The sequence below is a fragment of the Mercenaria mercenaria genome, chromosome 6, assembly GCF_021730395.1.
Source record: "Mercenaria mercenaria strain notata chromosome 6, MADL_Memer_1, whole genome shotgun sequence".
In the NCBI taxonomy this organism is placed as follows: Eukaryota; Metazoa; Mollusca; class Bivalvia; order Venerida; family Veneridae; genus Mercenaria; species Mercenaria mercenaria.
Genome location: NC_069366.1, coordinates 12,693,635 through 12,717,095, shown reverse-complemented (window position 1 = coordinate 12,717,095; position 23,461 = coordinate 12,693,635). Strand labels below are relative to the sequence as shown.

Sequence of the window (23,461 nt, the reverse complement as noted above, 5' to 3'; positions counted from 1 at the left end):
ATGTGCTTGCACATGTACAAAGAAAGTCAGTTATTGGCATGATTATATTTCATTAGCTGAGAATCAAAACCATCAGATATACAAATTCTAAAGTTAAGACCGCTTGAACATTTTAGGTACACATGCAATTTTAATTTTCAAACATATGAATCCCTCTGACAATCTGTTTGCTTCAGCTCAGTATTAAAGAAGTGCACAGATATAGTGCTGCGTTGTTGTAATCTTCCTCTACGTATTTAAATCTGATAACATCAGACGTAATCATTCTATTTAATGAGAAAAACCAGATAATGTCCCTGGAAACTAGAGGGTGTTTAATATAAGATCCTTCCGCGGAACTGTTTGTTTCTTGAAAAATGTTTGATGATTAATTTCAGGAAAGAAATCGGTAGCAACTCTTAATCTTAATTCTAAAGACAACGCGTGAGCATGTTAAATAATATTGTGAAGTAACAGATGTTAAAGTTCATAGTAATCAATGCAATATAATATTTCTGTCGCATATGTGTAAAACATTTCATTATAATTTAACTTATATTCATCATTAAGTATTGTTATATCATTATCTTAATTTATATTGTCATAATTTTGAATTGTCAGACACAATTTCTTACATACTACTTATTTCACACACAAAAACGTTAATTTTGGAATTAGTTCAACCCCAAAAGTTAAAATGACTAGCCTATTTACTCGACGGTTATTATCAGTTGTTCCGCAAAGATAACAACTCCGTCTTTCTGTCTTAAATAAACAACCGTAAATTTTGATACCGATCATGAAGAACTTCATGTTTGAAGGAAGTAGCTCTCTACCATCGCAACATCTGAATGAAAAAAAAATGCAATTAAGTTTTATGACACTTCAGCCACATTTTATATTTTTACTTGGAATTATCTATATTTCGAAACATTTTGAGGAAAACCAATCAAAATAAAATAGTGTCCCTTTATTACGCACGTCCTAATTAATTTTACCATACTACGATTCCAAACTAAACTATTCTAAATGAGAAAAAAGTTACACGCTGTATCATACTTTAAACTCGCCTAAAGCTAAGTACAGATCAATATCACCCCTTACACCTTTGTACTCTGAAATAACCACGATCACATGAATGTTTTTCTAATGATACCGATGAATTTTAAAACAGTGCATAATATTTGATAACAACGTTATTTGTGAAACCTATTTCAAGTAGTGAAATATATTAAACTCTGTTAATGTCATCAAACGCCGTATGCGCATATTCGCATATCTACGAATGCCTCTAAATTGTATCTGTACTTGTAACATGTGGAAATGCTCTGCTCCACCTGGGACTAGAGGGCGTGGACGGTAACATGTATTTCCACTACCGTCCATGAACAGGCCAAATGGCACCAAACCTGTTACATTTTTAAATGTTCACTTTTGTCGGTAAAAATAGAAACAAACTCTACATACTTTGCAAATTGAGATAATTATTATTAAAAACTAAAAGATTACCCAAAAGAATACAATCACACTTAACAAAGCTCTGACCATGAGAAACAACATCAGTTCTTTCTAAATAACTTTAATTCAAGTCTAGTCTCCGGATGCAGCTTTGTGTTAAAACTAATTTGAGTGATATCAGTGATGCACTGATTGCCTCAGAAAACAACAACTGAAACTGAAACCGTTTTATTTGATTAAACACCTATCTCTATACAATGACATATTCAATGGTATTGTACATTTAGTTTAACAAACCTTAAAAATATAAATGATGAAATGTAAAAATTCACAAAAATCTGAAACTTAACACCTGCTGTTATCGCATTTGAAACAATTGTCAGAAAAAAAGAAGAAATAGTTATCATAATAAAAAAAGGAAAACCTAAAGTGTACAAGAAATTCAATCAGTTCTAACATTTTTGACAAATAAATGTATTTTTGTAAATGTATGAAAAATAAGACTTTGCATGAAATCTGTGTTTTTAAAATAAGGGTTTTGTTGAATATACTATTTTCAGCAACACAGGTTTGATGAAGATATAATCAGTCTTAAAATATTTTTTAAAGATATCTTCTCTAGGAAACCTACGATATCAATTTTAATTTCATGTAAATATTCTAATACAAAGTAAGTCACATTACTTTTATCACGAGCCAGATGCAATAATATTAATGGACACACGTGCTGGTACATGTAAGTGCAATAAAGAAGAAGTTAAAGGTTGTTTGTAATATATTATCATAACTGAAAACTCATGCTGATACTTTTGACAGTTTTTGTTTTCCAGTCAATGACTGTCTCATTTCTAAATCACTTAACTCGTTCGACATGTCACCAGCTGCTTTCCAGATAAACAGTTTCTTTATACACACGTTACAACACATACAGTAACATTTACACGTGGTCGGACCAAGTCTCATAGTAACAACAAGAGGCAATGTTTTCAAAGAAATAATATACGTTACCAAGAAAACGGTAGTTTGACTAAACAGGGCTCCATTTTTATTCGATAAGATGGTCAAGAAATATATAAGATTTATTATACAGTTTACCATACATATGGTAGAAGTTATATTCGTATGAGAGACATCTAAATCAGAAGCTCGCTTTGAAGCACAGGAATTATAGCCAAACCCTCGGATGTATACTAGACAGAGTCCGGCTAGCGATAAACTGTACGGTAGTATAAATACAAAGGTGATGTAAAATCCTGTCCAAATACTTGCATGATGACTCGGAGTAGTAAGATCAGCTGAACAAACACCAATATCTGAAAGAAACAGCACTCAATGAAGAAAATGACATTTAATCCAAAAATGAATGGTTATGACAGACGGAATAATGAGCAATGCCCGCAGAGAATTTAATAAGCACATTGTAGTCATGAGTATTGATTTCCTTAATGATAAGTAAATTTTGTACTTAATTGTGCCGTAGATGTTAACGAATGTAGAAATCGAAATATCAATACAGATTTATTAATTTTAATGATTACCGAAAAAGTATATAGGGCTATAGTGAGTGTGGATAAAATGGAAGTATTGAGTTTAGTTACAGATTAGCTTTGATTTGCACATGTTCTGCATTAAAAAAACTAGGAATTACATAAACAGAGACACATTTATGATGAAATATTTGATTACCTTGCACAGGGAGATATATTTGTCTGTAATTATTCAACTCGTGCACTGATAGCTGCGATGTCATTTCTGTATCACTAATATTTAATGTTTTTGCAATGTCGTCAACAAACGATAAATCCGTGATATTTCTAGTTAACATACTGTCGCGATAGTGTTCCATAAAACTCTCAAGAGAATTGGACGAAATAGCTCTTAAATAGAACAATATTCCGTGTGACAGCCATTGTGCTTTGCTCACGATGACGTCATAGTTTTTGTGTATATGAAGAGCAACCAAAGAGAGCATATCTGTACTTGGAGAGGTGTAGGAAGACCGTTTCAAATGACTAAAAAGTTCATGTAGGTTCTGGAGTTTTACGTCAGCAGTGTGTTCCCTCTGATTTAAAGTCAGAGGCAGCGATATATTTGTTGAAACTAGCGCAGTCAAATAACCTGAAATATTAATCAAAATATGTCATTTCCTAATATAATTTCGTTCAATTAACCACATTTTGGATGTACTACAAATAATGATTATGTAAAATAGTTTGATTGATAACTTCATAAACTTGTAGATACTGAAAACAAAATTAAAATGGAATTAAAAACTTATACATTTTTTTTATTTAACATTGTCATGCTTCAATATTGTGCACTAAACTAGGACTGCCAAAGATATATTTAATTGTCGTTTACCATTTTGATTTTAGTACTAGATATAAATACACACTCCGACAAAAATACTTAATTTTGTTTATTTGTATGCTCCCCGAGAGAGAGAGAGAGAGAGGGAGGGGGGGGGGGGGGGAGAGAGAGAGAGAGAGAGAGAGAGAGAGAGAGAGAGCGTAATGCTATATATTCGCCACCTTGTCCTTATGTCCGTTTATCCGTCTGTCAACGTATTGTCAGTGCCAGTAGATAACTCATAAAGTATTGAAGGTACAAAGTTGCCACTTAATACAATGATAGAACACGTTGAGAAAAAGTGCAGTGAGAAGGAACCATAACGCTAGGTGGTTCCATTTTTTAATTATCTTCCTTTTTTGAAAATATTGTCCAGGACAAAACTCGAATACTACGTAAGGTATTGACTTCATGCTTCACATATTGATAGAAATAATTTAAAGTGAGTGCATTGACAATGAACCATATCTCTTGGTGGTCCAATTCTTTTTATTATTTCCTTTTATTGATAACCTTGTTTGGGGTATAACTCGAATATTATGTAATTCATTGACTTTATACTTTACATATTCATATAGAACAGTGAGAGGGAATGCAGTGTCAAAGAACCAAATCTCTTGCTGACCACATTTCTCCTGAACACAATCTCCGTGGCTGAAAAGCCCCTTATGCTACAGTAATTTCGGGGAGCATCCATCTGTGTTACCGATCGCCTTGTTTTGTTATCATGCAGTTAAATATAATCACGACATAACATAAGCACTATTTTGAACTTGTAATATCTCGCAAACCTTAGAGTTCAAAAGTTTTCAAAAACTGAAGATATATATCAATTTATTTCTAAATGTTTGGCTTGTCTGTATTTTCCTATTTTTACAAAACATTTTGACAATATATGAATAAGTAGTATAAATTTTAACCTATGCCAGTGTATAACTTATCTTTGTACTTCGTCGATTGGGCAACAAAACAAACAAAATTAAAGAACAAGGATGAATATCCAAATAAGAACAAAAACATATACTCAATGCCTTTGCAGAAGACAGAGCATCAAGAGAAACACCCTGACGAAACTGGTCAGAAGACAAAAATCAAAACAGTTCAGTCACGATAGGATTCAAAATGACCCAAAAAAACAAAGAAAAATATCAAACAGGGAATGCCACGCACCAAAAGCGCAGCCTCCTCAAAACGAATCCCCCAGCTCGCAAACGCGTGCACCACACACACACACACACACACATACACACTCAAAGCCTACACACCAGGACAAGACGAACAATAAGCATACACACACGCGCGCACACAAAGTCAACACAAAACCCCATCTTCTGTCGTCAGAAACAATCAAAGAACAAAGCGTAGCATCCAACTGTAGAAAAGGCTGAATATAAAACATGCAGTGTGTGTAAAAGCAGTTGGACCATAATTGTTTTAATAAAACGTTTTTTGATTTTATCAAATGCAGTAAAAACTGTTGCACAATTACAATGACCCAAAATCATACTAAGTTTTTAAGCCGCAACCCCACTCCCCCCAAAAAAAACTGGGTTTTGAAATAACCTCTCGCAGAAGTGTCTTTAATTTACTACTGAATTAAAAAAAAAAGAATAACGGTAGTACAATTTAGCAAAATATTTACGCAATTTATTAATACGGTAGCCTTGCTGTAATATATTGAATACGTTCGTTGAAATTATCAACATGGCCACACGCTCTGGCAAACTGAATTAACTGAGAAATATATATCCCATAAGATGTAGCCTGGGGGACATCCCATTAAAGGGGGTGGGGGTGTACTATACTAAAAGTAAAACCAAACCTATTGTAAACACACACGCACCTCTAAGATAAGTATATTCTCCAAAACCATAGAACGGTCCTGTGGCTGCCATCATGATCAGGAAGATAATTCCTACGGAGATAATGCGTGTATTTCTCTGTGAAAATGCTGATGGTACTTCTGACGGAGATAATATAGCCATGTATCTGTATTTGGATAAAGCAATTGTATCAACATGATAGTAGAATAATAACTATACTGTAGGCGATTATTAAATATTTGATTCCGAGTTCATATGTAAGTAATACTGACATGCGCAATCACTGACGATGGTCCAAACAAATTTAATTCCGGCCAAAAGACAACCTACAGCCATCCAAATGACGAATGTATTGTCGGGGATCTAAACGGCTAAGTAGTTAAATTCACAGACTTCAAATTACTTACCTGTCAGCGCTGCGGGTTCGAAACCTCGCTTGGTGTGTAGACTTTGTTTAATTTAAACAAACTATTAAGATGGCTTACGGAAGGTTGGTGGTTCTGCCCGAGCTCTCGCCCATGCCTGAAATAATGTAAGGAGGGCACCAGGTGTCTTTACCATCAAAATCTTTAAAAGCGCTATATGACCTCCCATTTTGCCGGTATGACGGTAAACCCAAGCAAACCTACTAAATGACCTGTATTGTCTATCAACGTCCAAAGTATAATGAAGAAATCTTTTGTACTTTTTGGAAGGTGATTTAAACGATTGCATTGTCATCCTCTTTCCGCAAACATCATTATGCAGTGATTGAGAGAAAATAGAGTGGTAAGTGGGGTGATGACGAAGTTAATCATAAAATGGTCGCCATAATCACAATCATATTCAACATCAACATTACTGATAGCATCGTTTTAAATGACATTTTGGAATTTATCCGTCTATTTGTTGGAAGCAACTGCAAAATATACAATTAATTCATTGTAACGAGTCAATATTTGTAAGTAAACTTTATATATATTATAGTCTTTGTTCATCAGTATACAATTTTTAAATAAAGGCAATGCTGTTTGAACATTTTTGGCAGTAATACTTTCTGAGTCAAAAGCTACAAAGGAGTTTGCTACATTCTTGTATAGTAGTGAACTGTTTCTTTCGTACTCATGAAGACATCTTGTTCAGTGGCAATGGTAACAGCGGATGAAGGCCTACAATCACTGACATAGTAAAGTTTGCGCATACCTCTCAACTACTGCCATTGTTATCAGCCATGCAGAAAATGCAAGCATCGTTGTTGACACAAATCCCCAAATTTCGCAAGTCACAAATCCTAGTGGCCAGCCTCCTGAAATGTATTTTAAATTTATGTTAAATATTTGCTGTATGACTTGATAAATACATCACTGTTTATTCTATAATAAATCTTTTTTCACTGGATCCGGGCATGTATTTTTAAAAGAAATCCATGTAAGTGCTCGATGTGATATCTAATTATCAAGGGCACTCGATGGGATACTTGGAAGGAAAATTGTCAGTTGTCATATTGGATAAGGCAAATTAAGCATGTAAACTACTGAAATCAGACTGGTAATGGCGGTCGTATTAGTAAATTAGCGGGGTAGGCTTATTTCTGGACAAGTGACCATTGAATTTTGTAACAAATTATTCAATATTTTTAAAAATCCGTCTTATTAGCGGGATGGTCTACTGTAATTCACTTGTTGTTAATGCATGTTATTTTTTTTTACAAATGCTACACCAGGACCAAATATATTATTCTTTCGGAAATGAACATCGGTTATCTACGTCTTGTAAAAGTCTCTTTTTGCAGCATATTTGTTGCAATCAACTCCATGCTATTTTTGCTACAATAGCTACTAACCCAAACGCACTTTAGTCCACCACATAGAGCAGCCCTGACTGTGTGCTTACTTATAACTCCCTTTCGAATGTAACATCAGAAAATAAGGCATTTTGCTTTGCGTTTTTGCCCAAAACTGTGAATATACAGAATCGCACGTTACTTGTGCGATTGCTTAGCTGACATAAAATGTATATAAATTTTAAGAACTGTTCAACCAAACCTCATTTAGTAAATCCCACCATTAAAACTAACTAACACACCAATAATGGGATTCAGACATTATGTCAAGTATTACGATTTTATATAAATAATAATTATTTGCCTTTGCAATTTTATATCTACTTTATTGGTTTAAACAATATTTATTTTTCAAATATGTATAATACAATCATAGATGAATGAATAGGATTGAGGAGTAAGCTAAAAGTTTATATTAAAACCTCTTTCCTGTGCATTGTGATTAATACATATTTAATTAACAACATCAATAATGGGATTCAGACATTATGTCAAGTATTACGAATTTATATAAATGATAAGTATTTGCCTTTGCAATTTTAGATCTACTTTATTGCACAAACACTATGTACCCACGCGTATCTGGTAGAATCATGCTTTATAAAAGAGATATTTTAGCTGATAGATCGACGAAAGGCTGTTCCAATTGATATCCATATCACGAAAAGCATTCTTAAACCTTGAAGAGAAGGCCAATCAACAAAACAAATTCATTTAGGCAACGTGTTCATTACAGTTTCGCTAGTAATCAGTCGGGGGAAATGATGTAAGTACATTTTATATATTGAAGTGAGCACAATGTAAAGAAAATTATTGCCTTTACAGAAAATCGAAAACATTCATGGACAAATATTCAACAAGAAGATGAACGGAATAGTTCTTTGTTTGAGTTAAGTGTGTTTGTCATTTGAAGGCAGGGACAGAATATTGTTTTCTGTATGTAGTATAGTTTACGAAATTAGGTAAATGATATTAACTGTCTACCGAGCATTTTACCCTGAGCGTTTTACGTACAGCTAATATACTTTTTACTTAAATAATATAGGAAAAATATACTACATAACTATGATGTAACATGACGCTGCTCTCACAGATATTAAATTGTCAAGTGTAGTTTGATTATATAGAAATTGTCATGAAATAAACAAACAACAATGGTGTCTTTCCATATTGAACATACAAAATGAGTCTAGTAAAAATGATAAAATGTTCAGCAGAGCCTTGAACATATTCATCAGGAAAATATACGCATTTGTATCCTCTATGTGTTAAACCAGGAAAATTAAAGGGTAGATACATTTTAATTCAATATATTACTAAAATTTATTAGTGGTTTGGCAATACTGAATGTTGTAAATCATATAATGTAATCAGCATTGAACGATGCATAGTATATTGAATTGATGTAGACCGGATATTGCAAATTGAAACCAAGCGTTACCTTGTGAAAAGAATTATGAGTTTCACTGAGTGATATGTATTACCCTAACAAAAATATATTGAAAGAAATATTGATAATGTTAGACAGACAATACAGAACTGTGATAAAACACTAGCTAACATATCAATTGATCTTAACATCGTCAAAGCATAACATTCCAATATCACATTTTCACCAGCTTCAACACAAACGAAAATGAACACCTTTATACGTAATAGATGAGTAAAGATTACATAAAAGCATCAAATACAGTAAAAATAAAAAATGCCAAATAGGCATTCATCATGTCTGATTATGATGATTTAAGATCTAAACAGGAACGTGTGGGTCCGGTAATAAAAGAAAGTATCAAGCTGTCACTGTATTCAATGAGAAACTAGTAGGCGTGCTAACTTAAAAATCTTTAGTTTCTTGAAAAGAAAGCTGTTAGTTTTCATGAGTGACGCATGGAACATAGGTCGCATATTACGGTGTAGTCGAAATCCAAACTAGCTTTCAACTGATTGTAAACCTTGTCTTGTATGAATTACAGACTAACGTTTAAAATGATGAATTACTGTCATGCTTTCAATTTATTAAATCCAAATTCTTGAAAGAAACATATGCAGATACGTCATTAGGATACATAAAATATAAAAAACCATGATGTTTAAGGCAATTAATCGAATCGAAAAAGTCGCCTTATTTTTTTTTCAATCAGGTTATCCAGTATCCATCTGTTTACAATTCGTATTGTATTGACCTAAACAAACAAAATACATATCTATAGGATTTTATCATTTGTTAGATAGTCCTGGACTATCGTCGTCTACTTTCAATACCTGACTGCCGTTCAAAGACTCTTCAGACCTACACAATATTTTAATTGAGAAAGCTATATCTAAAGCTCTAGATATCAGAAGAAATCTAAGAAAATAGCTATATCTCTAGTACCATGGAGAAGAAGTCCAAGAAAATAGCTATATATCTAGTATCGTAGAGAAGAAGTTCAAGAAAATAGCTATATATCTAGTATCGTAGAGAAGAAGTCCAAGAAAATAGCTATATCTCTAGTACCATGGAGAAGAAGTCCAAGAAAATAGTTGTATATCTAGTATCGTAGAGAAGAAGTCCAAGAAAATAGCTATATCTGTAGTATCGTAAAGAAGAAGTCCAAGAAAAATTCATATTCTAAATTTAAGACACACTCAATTAAGGTCATTGATCAGCGATTAAAAAGCAATAATTCCGAAAACAATAAAGTGATTTGTATAGTATTTATTTAACATAAGCAACATGAAGAAAACTTTTACATTACATGTGAACACAACACATGGTGCTCGTTGTTACTTGAAAGCTATAACAGCCATAAACTCTCCAAGCAAACGTCGTTAACACGGGGAACTAAATGCAAGGATTAAAACAATAAATCTGGGACCATGTGTAATAAAATCAATCGAAAACTCATTTCATAACATAAAAGCAGACTCGGTTTGATTGAGTTTGTTCATCAAAATAAAATATGCAGCATATGTCACTCTTAATAGCACAGCTTAAGCGGAATTCTTTTAAACACACTGATTGGTCTACGTTATTGGAAACCGCACCGAGTCCAAGACGCCACGGACTGGCGTTCTTTTCGCTGAAAGGGTGGCTTCGTTAATAGTCGTTTCAGTTAATGAAAAAAGCAGAAGTGTCATCTTAAGGGATTTGTCTTTCTGATCATGAAGATTTATCACATATTTGTCGTGATATTGTAAAATGTTTTGCTTAGGAAATGTATATATCGTACAAGTCCATTCTTTAATATCTCTCTGAAGTAGACAAAACGTAGTTTTCGTATTATTTTTAAATACATTTGCGATGTAAATGTATTATTTTAGTTTCTGATATTGGATTTATGAATGATTTTATATTAAAGGGAATAGCAATATTTAGTTGTTACTTGTATAAGTTTTTCGTACTAATTTAATCGCTTCAAATTATATATATGTGTGTTGCGAAACTCTAGAAATTTTCAAGTTACATTTTATTCACGTTTCCAAAAGACTTAGTATAGCTTGCTGTCTTGTCTAATCTGACCTTCTGTGACACATAGGTCACAAAGAGAAATAGCTGTGTGATTGAAGAAAACTATTTAATAATCCTTGTTAGCCATATAATGTCTGTGAAAGAACAGATACAATACAACTTTTACAACTCTGTCCAATAAAATATCAAAGACCAAATAACAAACTTGTCTAATATAGCCTGTACACTATAGTTTGGTCAATCAGGATGCTTAAAAACAAAATTCCTGGAACTATCTTTTCACATTCTCATAAAATAAGAAGCAATATAATCAAACGATTGTTTCATGTGTCAACAAAATGTCTGTTTATGATGCGGAATGTAACACATGTCTCTACCATGTCTTAGAACTCGGGGGAAAAGAATACGTTTATCACATTTACATGGTAGATTAACATGACAGGAATGTTTGAATATTGTACTACGGTAATAATTCTTTTTTCTGTAAATAACAAGGTGAGGTCATACTACGATCCACACCAATACTCGTTGACAGATCTTTCCCTTGCATGTCATAATCATTAAATAGTAATACAAATAAAGCAAATGACATATTTTATAGCACTATCTCGGTATATTACAAAGCTCAGGAAATTAACGACCTTCAGCTGGAAAGCCGTCATGATGCTTCAAAAGGGAACAAAAACGTAGGATTCCTGCTAGTTTCCATCATCTGTGTTGTAACATCGTACAATAACAGGCTTTCCTTAGAAGAAGTTGTTTAATGGAAATGTCTTCACTGACAACATGAAAGCCAAAGTACATTTTTACACTCTATAGATATAGTATAATTCATTAAAATGTTTTCGAATAACATACTTCCTCAACTAAAAAGACTTTTCTTTACAAAGTTATCGTTGTATTTACTGACTATATAGGCTGTTATATTAAATTGATTTCAAACGTCACAGCTACCTTTCACTATCGTCATATTCTAGAGGAAAGGTATCTGCTATAAAGTTTTGTCGACCCTTGTATACTCACGATACATCCTCATAAGAAAAGGATTTTCAAGACCTATAAGTAGGGTGTATCACTCATAAGTACACAAATAAAGAAACTGTTTTATTACAATAGATGCTAGTTCATAGCATGTTTTTTTTGACTGTTGCATTAATGGTCTATTGCATAAATAGCTATGAATCATTTCTGACTGAAAAATTGTTTTTGAGATATGAATTTAATGCATAAAGCCAGATTATAACCGAGATGCTATACTTTACAAGAATTAACGAAATCTTTCAGGGGTCGCCGTCATCGGGTGTTTAAAGTTGCTGACTTCGAACCATTTGCTCTTCTACGATGCTGGTTCAAAACTACGCTTGGAATGTAGAATCCTCAAGGTTAGGAGGCAGTCCAGCTGGCTTGCCGATGGTCAGTGGCTCTGTCCAGGTGGCTGCCCGTGATGAAATAACGCCCGGTGAGTACCTGAGGTCTTATCCCACCATCTTAGCTGGAAAAGTCGTCATATGACCTAGACAGTGTTGGTGTGACTACATCAAATCAAAGTATCTTTCCTTCTATACTTCAATCCGCTTTTTGTTGCGTTTAAAATGCCACCGACATATTAAAGTTTTAATGGCGGCTTCTTTTGGATGGCTTCTAAATTATATCAGTTTCAACAGACCGTTGGCCAGCTGGATGACTTCCTCAAATGAAGAATTCTACGCCCCAAGTGAGGTCTTAATCGCAAATCGATGAGTGACATGACATTAAATGTCAATTTCAGTAACCATTAGGACGTCTGTTGTTTAGAGAAAAATCAGGCTTCCACTGGAGAATAGTTCTATTGACTTATTCCCCCAAAAGATGTCAGAGGTCTAAACTATCCACATTCTCCAATTAAATTATTACTCCATCTTATAGCGCGACTGATTTAACTGTTCTCTATATTAAATTAAATTATATTTTCTATCGGGCTCGGAGGATTTATTTGTTTCTCAAAAACTAAAGCGACATGCTACAGTTAAAAGACAAGAAAAGTTAGCGCCTAATCAAACAACTGTGATAACAAGAGATTTAAGCCGAGTTTAATCATTAGTTCATATAATGGAAAAAAGTTTCTGGTATCAAGCACATGAAAGATTTGGTGGGATCTGTAATAACATCGGTTTCCCGTGAGAAATGTATATCTGCTTTATTGTTTCATTAGTATTTCTAAACACTCACCCAAACGATTGAAAATAACTAATTTACTATACTTGAATAAAAAAGTCAGTAATTCCCAAGAGAAAAGTTTCGTTTTTCTTATGTTTAATGAAGACAAATGATGTTTATTGACTAACTTTACTTTATAAATACATGTAATTATCAGGAATCACCGACACCAATGACAAAATTTCTGCGGTGATAAATCGAATCCATCTCCTGGTACAGCCAGCCGCTAATCAGGCCTGACATTTGAAAGTATTTGATAAGTTTTTTAAAGAATAAATCGAAGTTTCTGCAATCGCAGAACACATTGATAATATTGACAATAATAATCAAACCGAGCCTGCAACATTTTTGTTTTTGTGGTGTCGGGCGACCTTTTTAAATGTATTTTCTATTTTAAATGTATTTGTAATATACATTGTAAAGGATGACATACATTTTAATCTTAAAAAGTGTTAGGAAACACGACTATCATATATTCTAAGATTTTTCTAACCGTTTAATTATCCATATTGGCACAACGAATCAGTTGTCATATATAGGCTTCGTATCATGTTGCTCAAGGTTCGGGGGATATGCTTTTGTTTTTCTGGATTTCCATTAACAATTGTTCAACGCAAGTCCAAAAATGGCTTCTAAGTCTTTTGGTTCAGTTTTTTTTTTGATTCATGGAATATGACCATTCCTGAAAAATGTCAAGGATGTCAATATTAAAAGAATCACCAAGGTACCTTGAGGTTTCGTTTACAGCTTAATAATGTCAAACCGGGTCTCAGTGGACAAACTAAGCATATAATATCGTTTGTAACAAAATAACATTAATCAGGACTGAGTAGACCGCAATTAGTCCCTTTTGGGATACGAAATACTTGTCTGTACGTTTTATTTTCAAGTTAACTAATCAGGCCATCCAGGAGAATCAGCAGCACTTCAACTTCAAGCGGTTGAATATAATATCTGAGAAAGATGCTGGTAGTATCTATATATACGGGCACACAAGTTTTGGCAATAACTTTAATTCGAATGATATGGAATAAAGTCCCACGGCTAAATTCATTGCTTTTTGTGATTACAATAACTTGTCATGTCTGTCGTTATCACAACACTTTCTCCTGCGTGTCACAGTCACGACACTGTCTTTCATGCCATAGTCACAACATTTCAGGCATTTTATAGCCACAACAATATGTCTTGCATGTCAAAGTGGCAACAATGTATATTGCATGTCATAGTAACATAAATTTACATTTTAATGTCACCGTCTATCAACCATTTTGTGGCATGTCGCGATTTAAACAATTTATCTTGCATGCAAAAAATATTTACAACTGTGAGAAGTTTCATTAAAATCTACATTGTAGAAATACGTTTGTTCTCTTTAATGTTATGAAAGTTATGTGTTTCTCGTAGGCACCCGTTATGAAAATTGCAAAAGGTCTATTTTTTTAATCAGTGTAGCAAAATATCAAGCACACGACCCTATCTTTTCTATTTACTGAAGTGTCCAGGTATATTCTGAAGTTTTGAAAAATCAGAGTTTAATCAAATTCTACATTGTAGAAAAAGTTTTAATCCGAACATGCAGAATTACCTTAAGTGCGTGGAATGTCATTCGCCACCTTGAAAATTGCATCTCTTATCAAAGATAAAGCTTACTGATAAAAGCTGTAGTATCTGTAGAAATTAGGGAAACTTGTTCATCGGACTATTTTCCAAGGCGAACAATAATTTAAGCATTTGCTATTGTCTTAGAGGAAAATTTCTTGTTTTTAGCAGCCGTTACATATATACCATTGCTCTTATACTTGCTTTTTTTACCACCAGCGATATAGAATACAAGAAAAGCACAATAAAGTGGAAAAAATGTTAGAATATGAAATAAAGTATATAATTGGGATACTTATAATTAAATATGTAATATGCAATAGAGCATAACCTTAAACCATAATGATGATGCTGATAAGTTTCCGGAATATTTACTGTAAACCGCAGTGAAAAATATATTGTGTATTCTTTAAGGTCTGAAAGGGAGATTTTGTTATCTGAGCAAAGATTTAAGATATAACTAGTCAGAAGACAGTTTGAGTAATATAAATTCCTTACCCCGCCATGTCATACACAAAACTTGTACTTTGAACAGGAATATCACTGAAGAGTTGTGACATACATCCAAAACATTATGTACCCTTACAGAACTAAATGTGGATTATTGTTATAAAATTAATTCACTGTTTATTAAACTTGTTTTAATGATAATAATCCTGTTCAGGTCACAACTTCTTTGACACTATATTCTGCATTTATGTCGGTTGGATTTGCGTTTTACAACGCACCAACAAGTGTTACATGGTGTCAAACGGCTAAAAGCTTTGGTTTTACATTTCATTGACAGTCACATTTATAATAAATATGTTTTATTATGATTAAAGTCCATGAAAGACCACTAGGTCTCTAAACACTTTGTACACTGTAATGTCCGTGAAATAGCACATTTAACCAGACCTTTTTTCAGTGGTGAGAGCGAAAGCAAAACAGAATGTTTAATCAGATAAGGCCTAAGCAGATTTCACTGCATTTTGCAACAGTGAAAAACTGTCATTAACCAGTTTTTTGTAACGAGCGTACTGTATCAACCTTGTTCTCAGAACGAGTAAACGTAATTTGAAGTTTATTACTAGTCCCTGTTATTATCTCTAAAGGCTTGAATATTTCATTTGAGGGCGGAATATCGTCCATGCAAAAAACAACAATTAAACACACCATAATTATAAATGCTTAATATAAAATATGCTAGAAATCTCACCTGATGCTGCTGAAAGTAGTAAATTAAGCAAGCACATTGTGTCGCTAATCAGTCCAGCTACTAGCAGGTATTTGACAATTTGTTTAAAGCTTGGATCCATATTTTCAAGTTTCCGCAGTCTTGCGAAGACGCTAATGGCACCGACCAGAAGTATAACTATTGTCACAGCCAGTCCAAGCGCTTTCAATATATCTATAATAGTCATTATTTTGATGCCTTATTGCTATAAATAAAATATCAATTAATCTTCAAATAAATGTGTTAACTAAATGAGATTGATCATAACAGTTTCATTTTTACATTTTCTCTGCCAGCATGAGCATTTTTATGTATCCATATAGGTTGCCGTGATATCGCTAGATAACGAAAAAGAAATATTGATGATATTACAGTTTCCTCTCATTGAACTTTTGGTTATCTTTGTTGACATTTCACTATTAGTTTTATGAAAGTTATTTCCTACCAGTCCAATAATAAAAATATCTTGTCTTTTATCTTAATCCAAAATAATCCACAGAGCGAATACAAATGTCTTTCTTCCCAATAAACAGCACATACCATTCCCACTCAATAGCGAGATGCTATAATTTCCAAAAAAACTCTCCAAGTGTCCGCCGTGCAAAACGGTTTGCTCGTCAATGCAAAGACAGAGTCAAGAAGACTAGAAAAGCATAAAGTATGTCGTCATCAATTGCCGGTACAGATGATGGACATAACAATCAGTAATATCATTGTATGTAATTTGTCGTTTTCTGAAAGGATGTCTAATTGAAAGGTAGAGTAAGTATATTCAGTATGTTTAAAACGTCTATGTGATAGTATTTCATAGCATTTTATCTTACATGCCGATTTTACTGACCGAATGCGTGATAAAGTTGTTTTTTATTATATACCTTTATAAATTCTGTCAAAAATTGTGATTGTTTTTCAAAAGTAAATATTACCAGGCAAAAAGAAACCGTATTGTAAATTTTGTATTTTATGTTGCCGGACTACAACTGTAATAATTATTAAACTTTGGTAAACTGAACGTTCTAAAATGTAAAATTCTCCTTGAAGTCTAATAAAACAGAAATTGCATATAGATTAAATTCAACAGCTTTGAACACCCCCAAAATCAAAATGCTTCCCTTTACAACTGAACCGAGTCTCTTTAATTGCGTATATATTTTTTAACATACAATTTCGCATATTCAAACTAACGCTCATGCATGGTAAAATCCATTTCTTCTTCAATGTTAAGAGTAATTTCTTGAATTATATAAAGCTAAAACTAAATCATGCTTACCTTTTACATAATGATCATTTTGTACATTTGTACTTAGACTCTCGAGGCTTAAATCGGTATTGTTGAGTGCCCGGCTGCGAGTCTTACCATCCGTAGGATCCAGAAACGGTGTGATTGCAGGGAGTTTAATCTACTGAGAACATTTAGACCGGTTGTCCCCCATCATCAACATACGGAGCACTTGCTGGATCTAGTAAGATGGCGAAAGTAAGGAAAATATTAGAACTTAAAAGGAGTCTCATAAATCACAAATGTAGACTTATAAAAAGTTTTAACACCAGCAACGTGTTTCTTGTTATAGCTATTGGTTTTCTACTTGCCATTTTCTTAGAAATCGCTCTACTTTCGACACTTTTGTTACCTCTGCTTAGAAACCATTTTCCGCAAATGTTCTTGCTGCATTGAAACCATCTTGTTTCAGATATACTTAAATTCTGGCAAACATCTTTTGTCCTCGATTTTTAAAGATAGTCTCAGAAGCTGCTAGCAAGTTCTGATAGAACTGTTTCTTAAAGGAATTTATCTGACCGTCAAAATAGTTAAGAATAAAACAAATCAGTGATTTATAGCATGTGGCTCCGCTGCTGCTGAAATGTGTAGACGAAAACCCACGTGGTCGTTCCTCTCCAGAGAAGCTGCCATTGACGACCATCAAAATCCGGTTTAAACATGTGTACGTAAAGTTATTTTGTTTGTAGCAATTTGAACCAATCTTGAATGTCTTACATGACTGATCGACATCATTATAAACGAAGTACAATCACAACAAAACCTTTCAACACATTAAACCATTTGCAGCAATAACATGTCCACAAGGAATATATTGACAGAAAAATCACTCTTTAAATCTTACTGATATCAAATGATTATTGTGCAATTCAACAGTCCTCGAAAGAATTAAAAATTTAAGAAAAACTAATGAAGAATTTAAACTGGTTTATTTTGTACCTTCAGTCAGGAACAACATTTCTGTATTCGTTAAGATAAGTAATTTGTATAATATTATACTAAGCTTCCTCGCGCAGCAATCAGAAAGTGAAAACACTCGACAGTATTGTACTTCTGCATATTACCACTGCCTACATTGCAATAAATAATAATCAGGATGGCCAAGAAGTCCTTTACAAAAATGTAAATATTAAGAAAAAATCAATACTGAAACACTGGTATTTAAACTGATTTCACAACCGAGCCCCGTAAAGGCATATATGAAAGCGTGTGTTACAAGCACTGGAGCACAAAAAAACTCGTATTCTAAGTTCAAGGAACGACCAGGCTTAAAATGAACCTCGTTCACAACATTTCGTTTCCACCTGTAGTTCTTCCAAATTATATAAATGAATTAATCGTCTCAATTGAATTGTCTTATGAAAGTGAAATCTAACGTAAAGAAATGGCCACGCGAAATTTTTCACAGACAATAAGGACATTCATAAAATTTACATGTTGAAAAATAATCCTCATGAGGTGAAATACGTTTTTAGATATAGGCGACAAAATCTTTTCCGCCTTTTGTGCATATTTTGAGTTAAGAACCATAACTGTCGTCTTGCGGGTTGAAACACACCATAAGGTGCGCAACTTGCTATATAACAATTCCTTAATGTATCGGGAAGACGGGAAGGGGCACAGTTACGAACTATTATTATTATTATCCAACATTCAAATTCAAACTAATGTGTTCTTTACAATTTCATGTAATATTTTGAATATAAATGTTCCGAAAGACCAAGAAGACAGGACTTTCGCATAATTATACTTTTTGGCGGATAAAATTATTCATCGTGACGACCTTCCTTTCAAACATCCCACTGGGAATGAGTAATGAGCTTAAATACAATGTCTTTGATACTACAATGGCTTGTAATATGGACTTACCTATTGGATATAACATTTATTTACACTGTCCTATACAAACTGCGAATATGGAAGGGATTAATTGTGAGGCTATGTGCAAATCAGAAACCGAGTTAAACTCGTAACTGTTCCAAGAAGTATTTTTTTGTTACCTGTACCTGTTCGTTTCGTCACCGTTGCTTTTATTATTAATTTGCTATATAATTTCGTTTTTATGTAAACAATGTTTATATCACCGACAACAGGAAAGCTCCGTTCTTTTTCTTTTTTTATATTTATCTTCGTTTAGCAAAACTGTTTCTTCACAACAATTCGAAACAATGGTTTCGGACATAATTCAATATTTGTTAGATGTATTATGTTTTGGTATTTTCGCAAATAAATGTAAATTATTCTCTGTAATAATACAAATATTTTAATGATATTTTTCTGCATTACTGTCCAGGTAATATCTGTGTCCTCGTGTACAGTAAGAGCTAACATATCATACCAGCTTACATTTATGGTCTTATTTTAGCCTTTGCAACAATAAGATGCGAGATTATTGTTCTTCATCAGTTTGCACAGAGCACAAATTCAAATTGAGAAGTGAAAGTTTATTGCTACATTCCTGCAGAGATATTACTAGATAACATCTACCATACTGAATAAAATGCATACACATTTGCTCATATTAATAAAAGGAATAAGTACATTATAATTTGGCACCTTAAAAACGTCTACACGAGTTTGTGAGGTAGGAGAAAGAATGGTCGAGGTAGGGCGACAGATACATGGAAAGTCACGTTGATAGGAAATCAATAATATAAGCATGTGAACATGCAGCACAAACAGTTTGGTAAATAGCAGGTCGGCGGGTAAACAAGCCAACACTTGTTATCACTGTGCACAGCTAGACTGCTTTGTGGAGAGGCTGACTGGACTATACATAGCCAGGAAGACAATTAGGCTATAACACATTACATCTAATAGGAGATCTGCATGTAAACAAGTGGAAACGTCTGCAGGTAAACAGGTTAATTTATGCAGGATGACCTACTGGCTGCTCGAGGTGACCAAATTAGACACCTCGTGTGTCCAAAATCGTATTTTATGTCAACAATTTTCTTATCTATATAATGACAACATCATAATCATTGCTCCTGATTCTCATACTGTATCAACACGGACTTGTTCTCCTTAAGTAACTGACAACATTCTAAGAAGAATCCGAGAAAAGCAGTAAGTACTTAAGAAAATCTTTTTTTTTTCCAAATAGCCGCATTGTTTTCCTATTAAAGAAAGAAGGCTGAAAATTGTATATCCAGTTTTCTGACGTCACAATTTTTACGTCATGTTGTCAAACGGCATCGCATTGCGATGGAAAAGAAAACAATAGAAAACAGGCAAATATATGATCGATGTCGTCAATGGTGTACATTATAATACTTGATAATATGGCTAGAATCGAAATAATATATAGCAATTAAGTAAAATCATTGTCGTTTATACTCGGCCTCGTGATATAATTCCTTCACATCTAAACTCCAAACAAAAATTTAATTCAATGGCAAATCACTGTTTAGGATATATAATTTCTTAAGAGGCATTCGCCATAATGAAATTTGTTGTCATCAGTCAGAGGAAGGCTTCTTTATATTTGTACTATTAACATGAAAATTTGTAATGCGCCATTAATTCTCGTGATTTAATCAATAATAATGTTGTCACTGGCTTAAATTTAGAGTCATATCGGCGAAGGACTAAAGTTGATAATAATGCGAAAATTACAATGAAAAAAAGAACTAATAATATTGATTTTACCATTAACCAAATGGTATTATTTTGATACATCGCTCGTCTGATCGACGTTGTGAAAGTCGTTACCCTAAAGGTTAATATTTCTGAAAGTAGTGCCTTGAGGCATTGTGAGATTATTGTCAATACGTGCAATAAAATGTCGTTAAACCTTTGTTGTTAAAGTAACTATTTTAACTAGGTTATAGAGAGTCTCATTTTGCAAAATACGCAGGAGTTTGAAATTACATGTATGTATTTTATTTAACAAGAAAACAATGTAGCGCTTTAGTTGTATGATTGTATAGTGATTGTTGACTTTTAAAAATGGAGCAGAAGTGAGACTTCTATACAGCTACCTTTAAGAATGAATACAGGTGTAATGTATTGTGTAGCTGTTCAACATTGCTATGTTCATGAACTGTTTCGAAGAATATTGATATTCGATACTTTTGACAAAGAATCAAAACCTAGACAGGCACAGAAAACACTAAAGTTCACATTTCTGTGAGTAAAGTAAAGGGAACAGTAAAAATTATTAACGTAAAAGATCACACATAACGTTACATAATAGAACATATACTTTTTCTGTCACCAAGTATTTTCACTTAAAAGACAACAAGGGTAAATATTCTGTAGAAAAATAGAAAATAACAAGTCTAAGAAATTAGCATTAATCCCGTAGTAGTGCATGCAGGATGTGTACGCGATAAACATACTGACAAAGTAAAATAGGTAGACAACGTTGGTGAAACGAACAAATAAAGGAACACAGGTGGAAAAAGAAACACAAAGACAGTTAGCATCTGTCCGAGCTTACTAGTTGGGAACCAGTAGCAGGACAAATTTTCATATTTCGGCTCCTTTTATTTCTTTAAGAGACATATTGAAGCCCACACTGCACAAACTCCAGTTCCTTCTGCATCTGATGTTATTATCAGTATCGAGTTGTGACGCAAAATATGATATATATCATTAAAACCTCAAATGTGGTCACAAAAAGAAGGTACATTGTATTTGTCCAGTGTGGTAAAATAGTAGCCGGACAAATATTTTGACGATATTTTGCTGTTATTTTGATAATGAAATAAGTCATTAAACCATTTTAAACATTTCTTTATCATTTATCCCTCCGAAAATACACATGAAAGATAATGCGACTTTCAATAGCACCCACGAACGCGTAGAGGCTAACTATAAAAAACTCAAATTTCGTCTAACACGCATTCTTGATGATTCCAATAGATATAGAATAAAATTAGTGCAAAAATCGACAGCTCTGCATTTTATGTAATTATTACGATGAAATTAAAAGAAGCACATGTTATCAGCAGACAATCAATATGTAGTTTAATTATATTCCTTATTTGATACCTTGACAAGTGTAAACTACTGTGCATGCTCAGTGCTATCATCATGCCCCGTGAAGACGGAAATTTGTTTTGTAAACATAGGTGAGGTATCATCACAAAACCTAGCATTATACAGCCTTGTAATATAATGGTTTGTTGTAGATAAAAAGAACAAACATCCAAAATGGCCCAGGTGAAACAATTACGTGTATAACGCCGAAACAAAGCGGTTATTACATGTGTCCGGAAACTGGTACAGTCCGAATTCTGATTTCCAACCAGTATGTTTATTAATTAATGGTTCCTGCTTTCCTTTCTTAAAAAAACATCAAATTTCTATTAATTAAAAAAAAATGGTACGTGTCATTTAACCCATACGTATGTACATTTTATGACTGACTACGCTGTCATTGTGTGGATTAGTTGACAACAAGTTATTTATTTATTTTTTTTTGTGGCTGATTTACAAACTTTCATAAAGCTTCATCTTGTAGCATGCCACATTAAGAAACATAATATATATTATAGCACAGCATCGGTATCATGGTAGGACGACCCCTACGACTGCCAGAGGTCACTGGTTCGCTCCCTGACAGTTAACCCATAAACAACCCAATCACATACTTAGTAGGAGCCTAATCGATCTGGTGAGTGCCTTTCTTAAGAGGACAAATCGCCAAGAATGAAAAGAAAAAAATCTGTTCAAACAACTGTTTAGGCGTTATAATTTCAAGAACGAAAAAATGATCGCAGTGCGTTTTACCTTAAATATGTTACTTTTTATTATAAAATATTTATTTTATGCTCTTCAGTGAAATACTGAAATTCATCAGTGATATAAAATTGATATCTTCACTGTTTCAAACAGTGAAAATATCATTTTTACTTTTCACTGTTTGTGACTTACGGAACTACACTTGAACGCAAAAGAATATTAATTCTCAATAGATAGAACATTCCATGCAAACTATACTTCAATAAAGATAAAATGTATAGAAAAACTAACAGGATCATAAATGTATACATTCTATCATAAGAAAGTGTAACAGAAATCAGGAAACTTAATAGAGGTATTTACAGTTTTTTCTACAAAGATATCCTGACGTCATTACAATATGACGTCATTTTACGTTGTACGCGACGTTGCGCGGACAGATTGGATATAATTTGGTCAAAACCATTAAAATACATAAGATAAATAGAACATTTGTTTGTTTCAGTGTAACAGCGAAATAATTTCACACGTGGGCACCAGAACTTACATTTTCCCTCGTGGCTGCGCCACTCGTGAAAATATAGCATTATAGTGT

General features: G+C 33.4%; 1 protein-coding gene across 1 annotated transcript; it reads right to left on the bottom strand.

Annotated features, from left to right (window-relative positions):
• Positions 1–1,649: 1,649 nt before the first annotated feature.
• LOC128557964 (uncharacterized) lies at positions 1,650–16,481 on the bottom strand. The gene is made up of 5 exons (XM_053546654.1): positions 15,879–16,481; positions 6,792–6,894; positions 5,630–5,775; positions 3,124–3,555; positions 1,650–2,750 (listed from the first exon to the last, which is right to left on the bottom strand). The coding sequence occupies exons 1-5, from the start codon at positions 16,081–16,083 to the stop codon at positions 2,233–2,235; spliced, it is 1,404 nt and encodes a 467-aa protein (XP_053402629.1). The 5' UTR covers positions 16,084–16,481; the 3' UTR covers positions 1,650–2,232.
• Between the last annotated feature and the right edge of the window lie 6,980 nt (positions 16,482–23,461).

Coding starts and splice junctions, on each gene's coding strand:
- LOC128557964 (XM_053546654.1), bottom strand. CDS start 16,083: ATGACTATTATAGATATATTGAAAGCGCTTGGACTGGCTGTGACAATA. Junction 6,895..15,878: donor ACTACTTTCAGCAGCATCAG/GTGAGATTTCTA, acceptor AATACATTTCAG/GAGGCTGGCCACTAGGATTT. Junction 5,776..6,791: donor ACAATGGCAGTAGTTGAGAG/GTATGCGCAAAC, acceptor ATCCAAATACAG/ATACATGGCTATATTATCTC.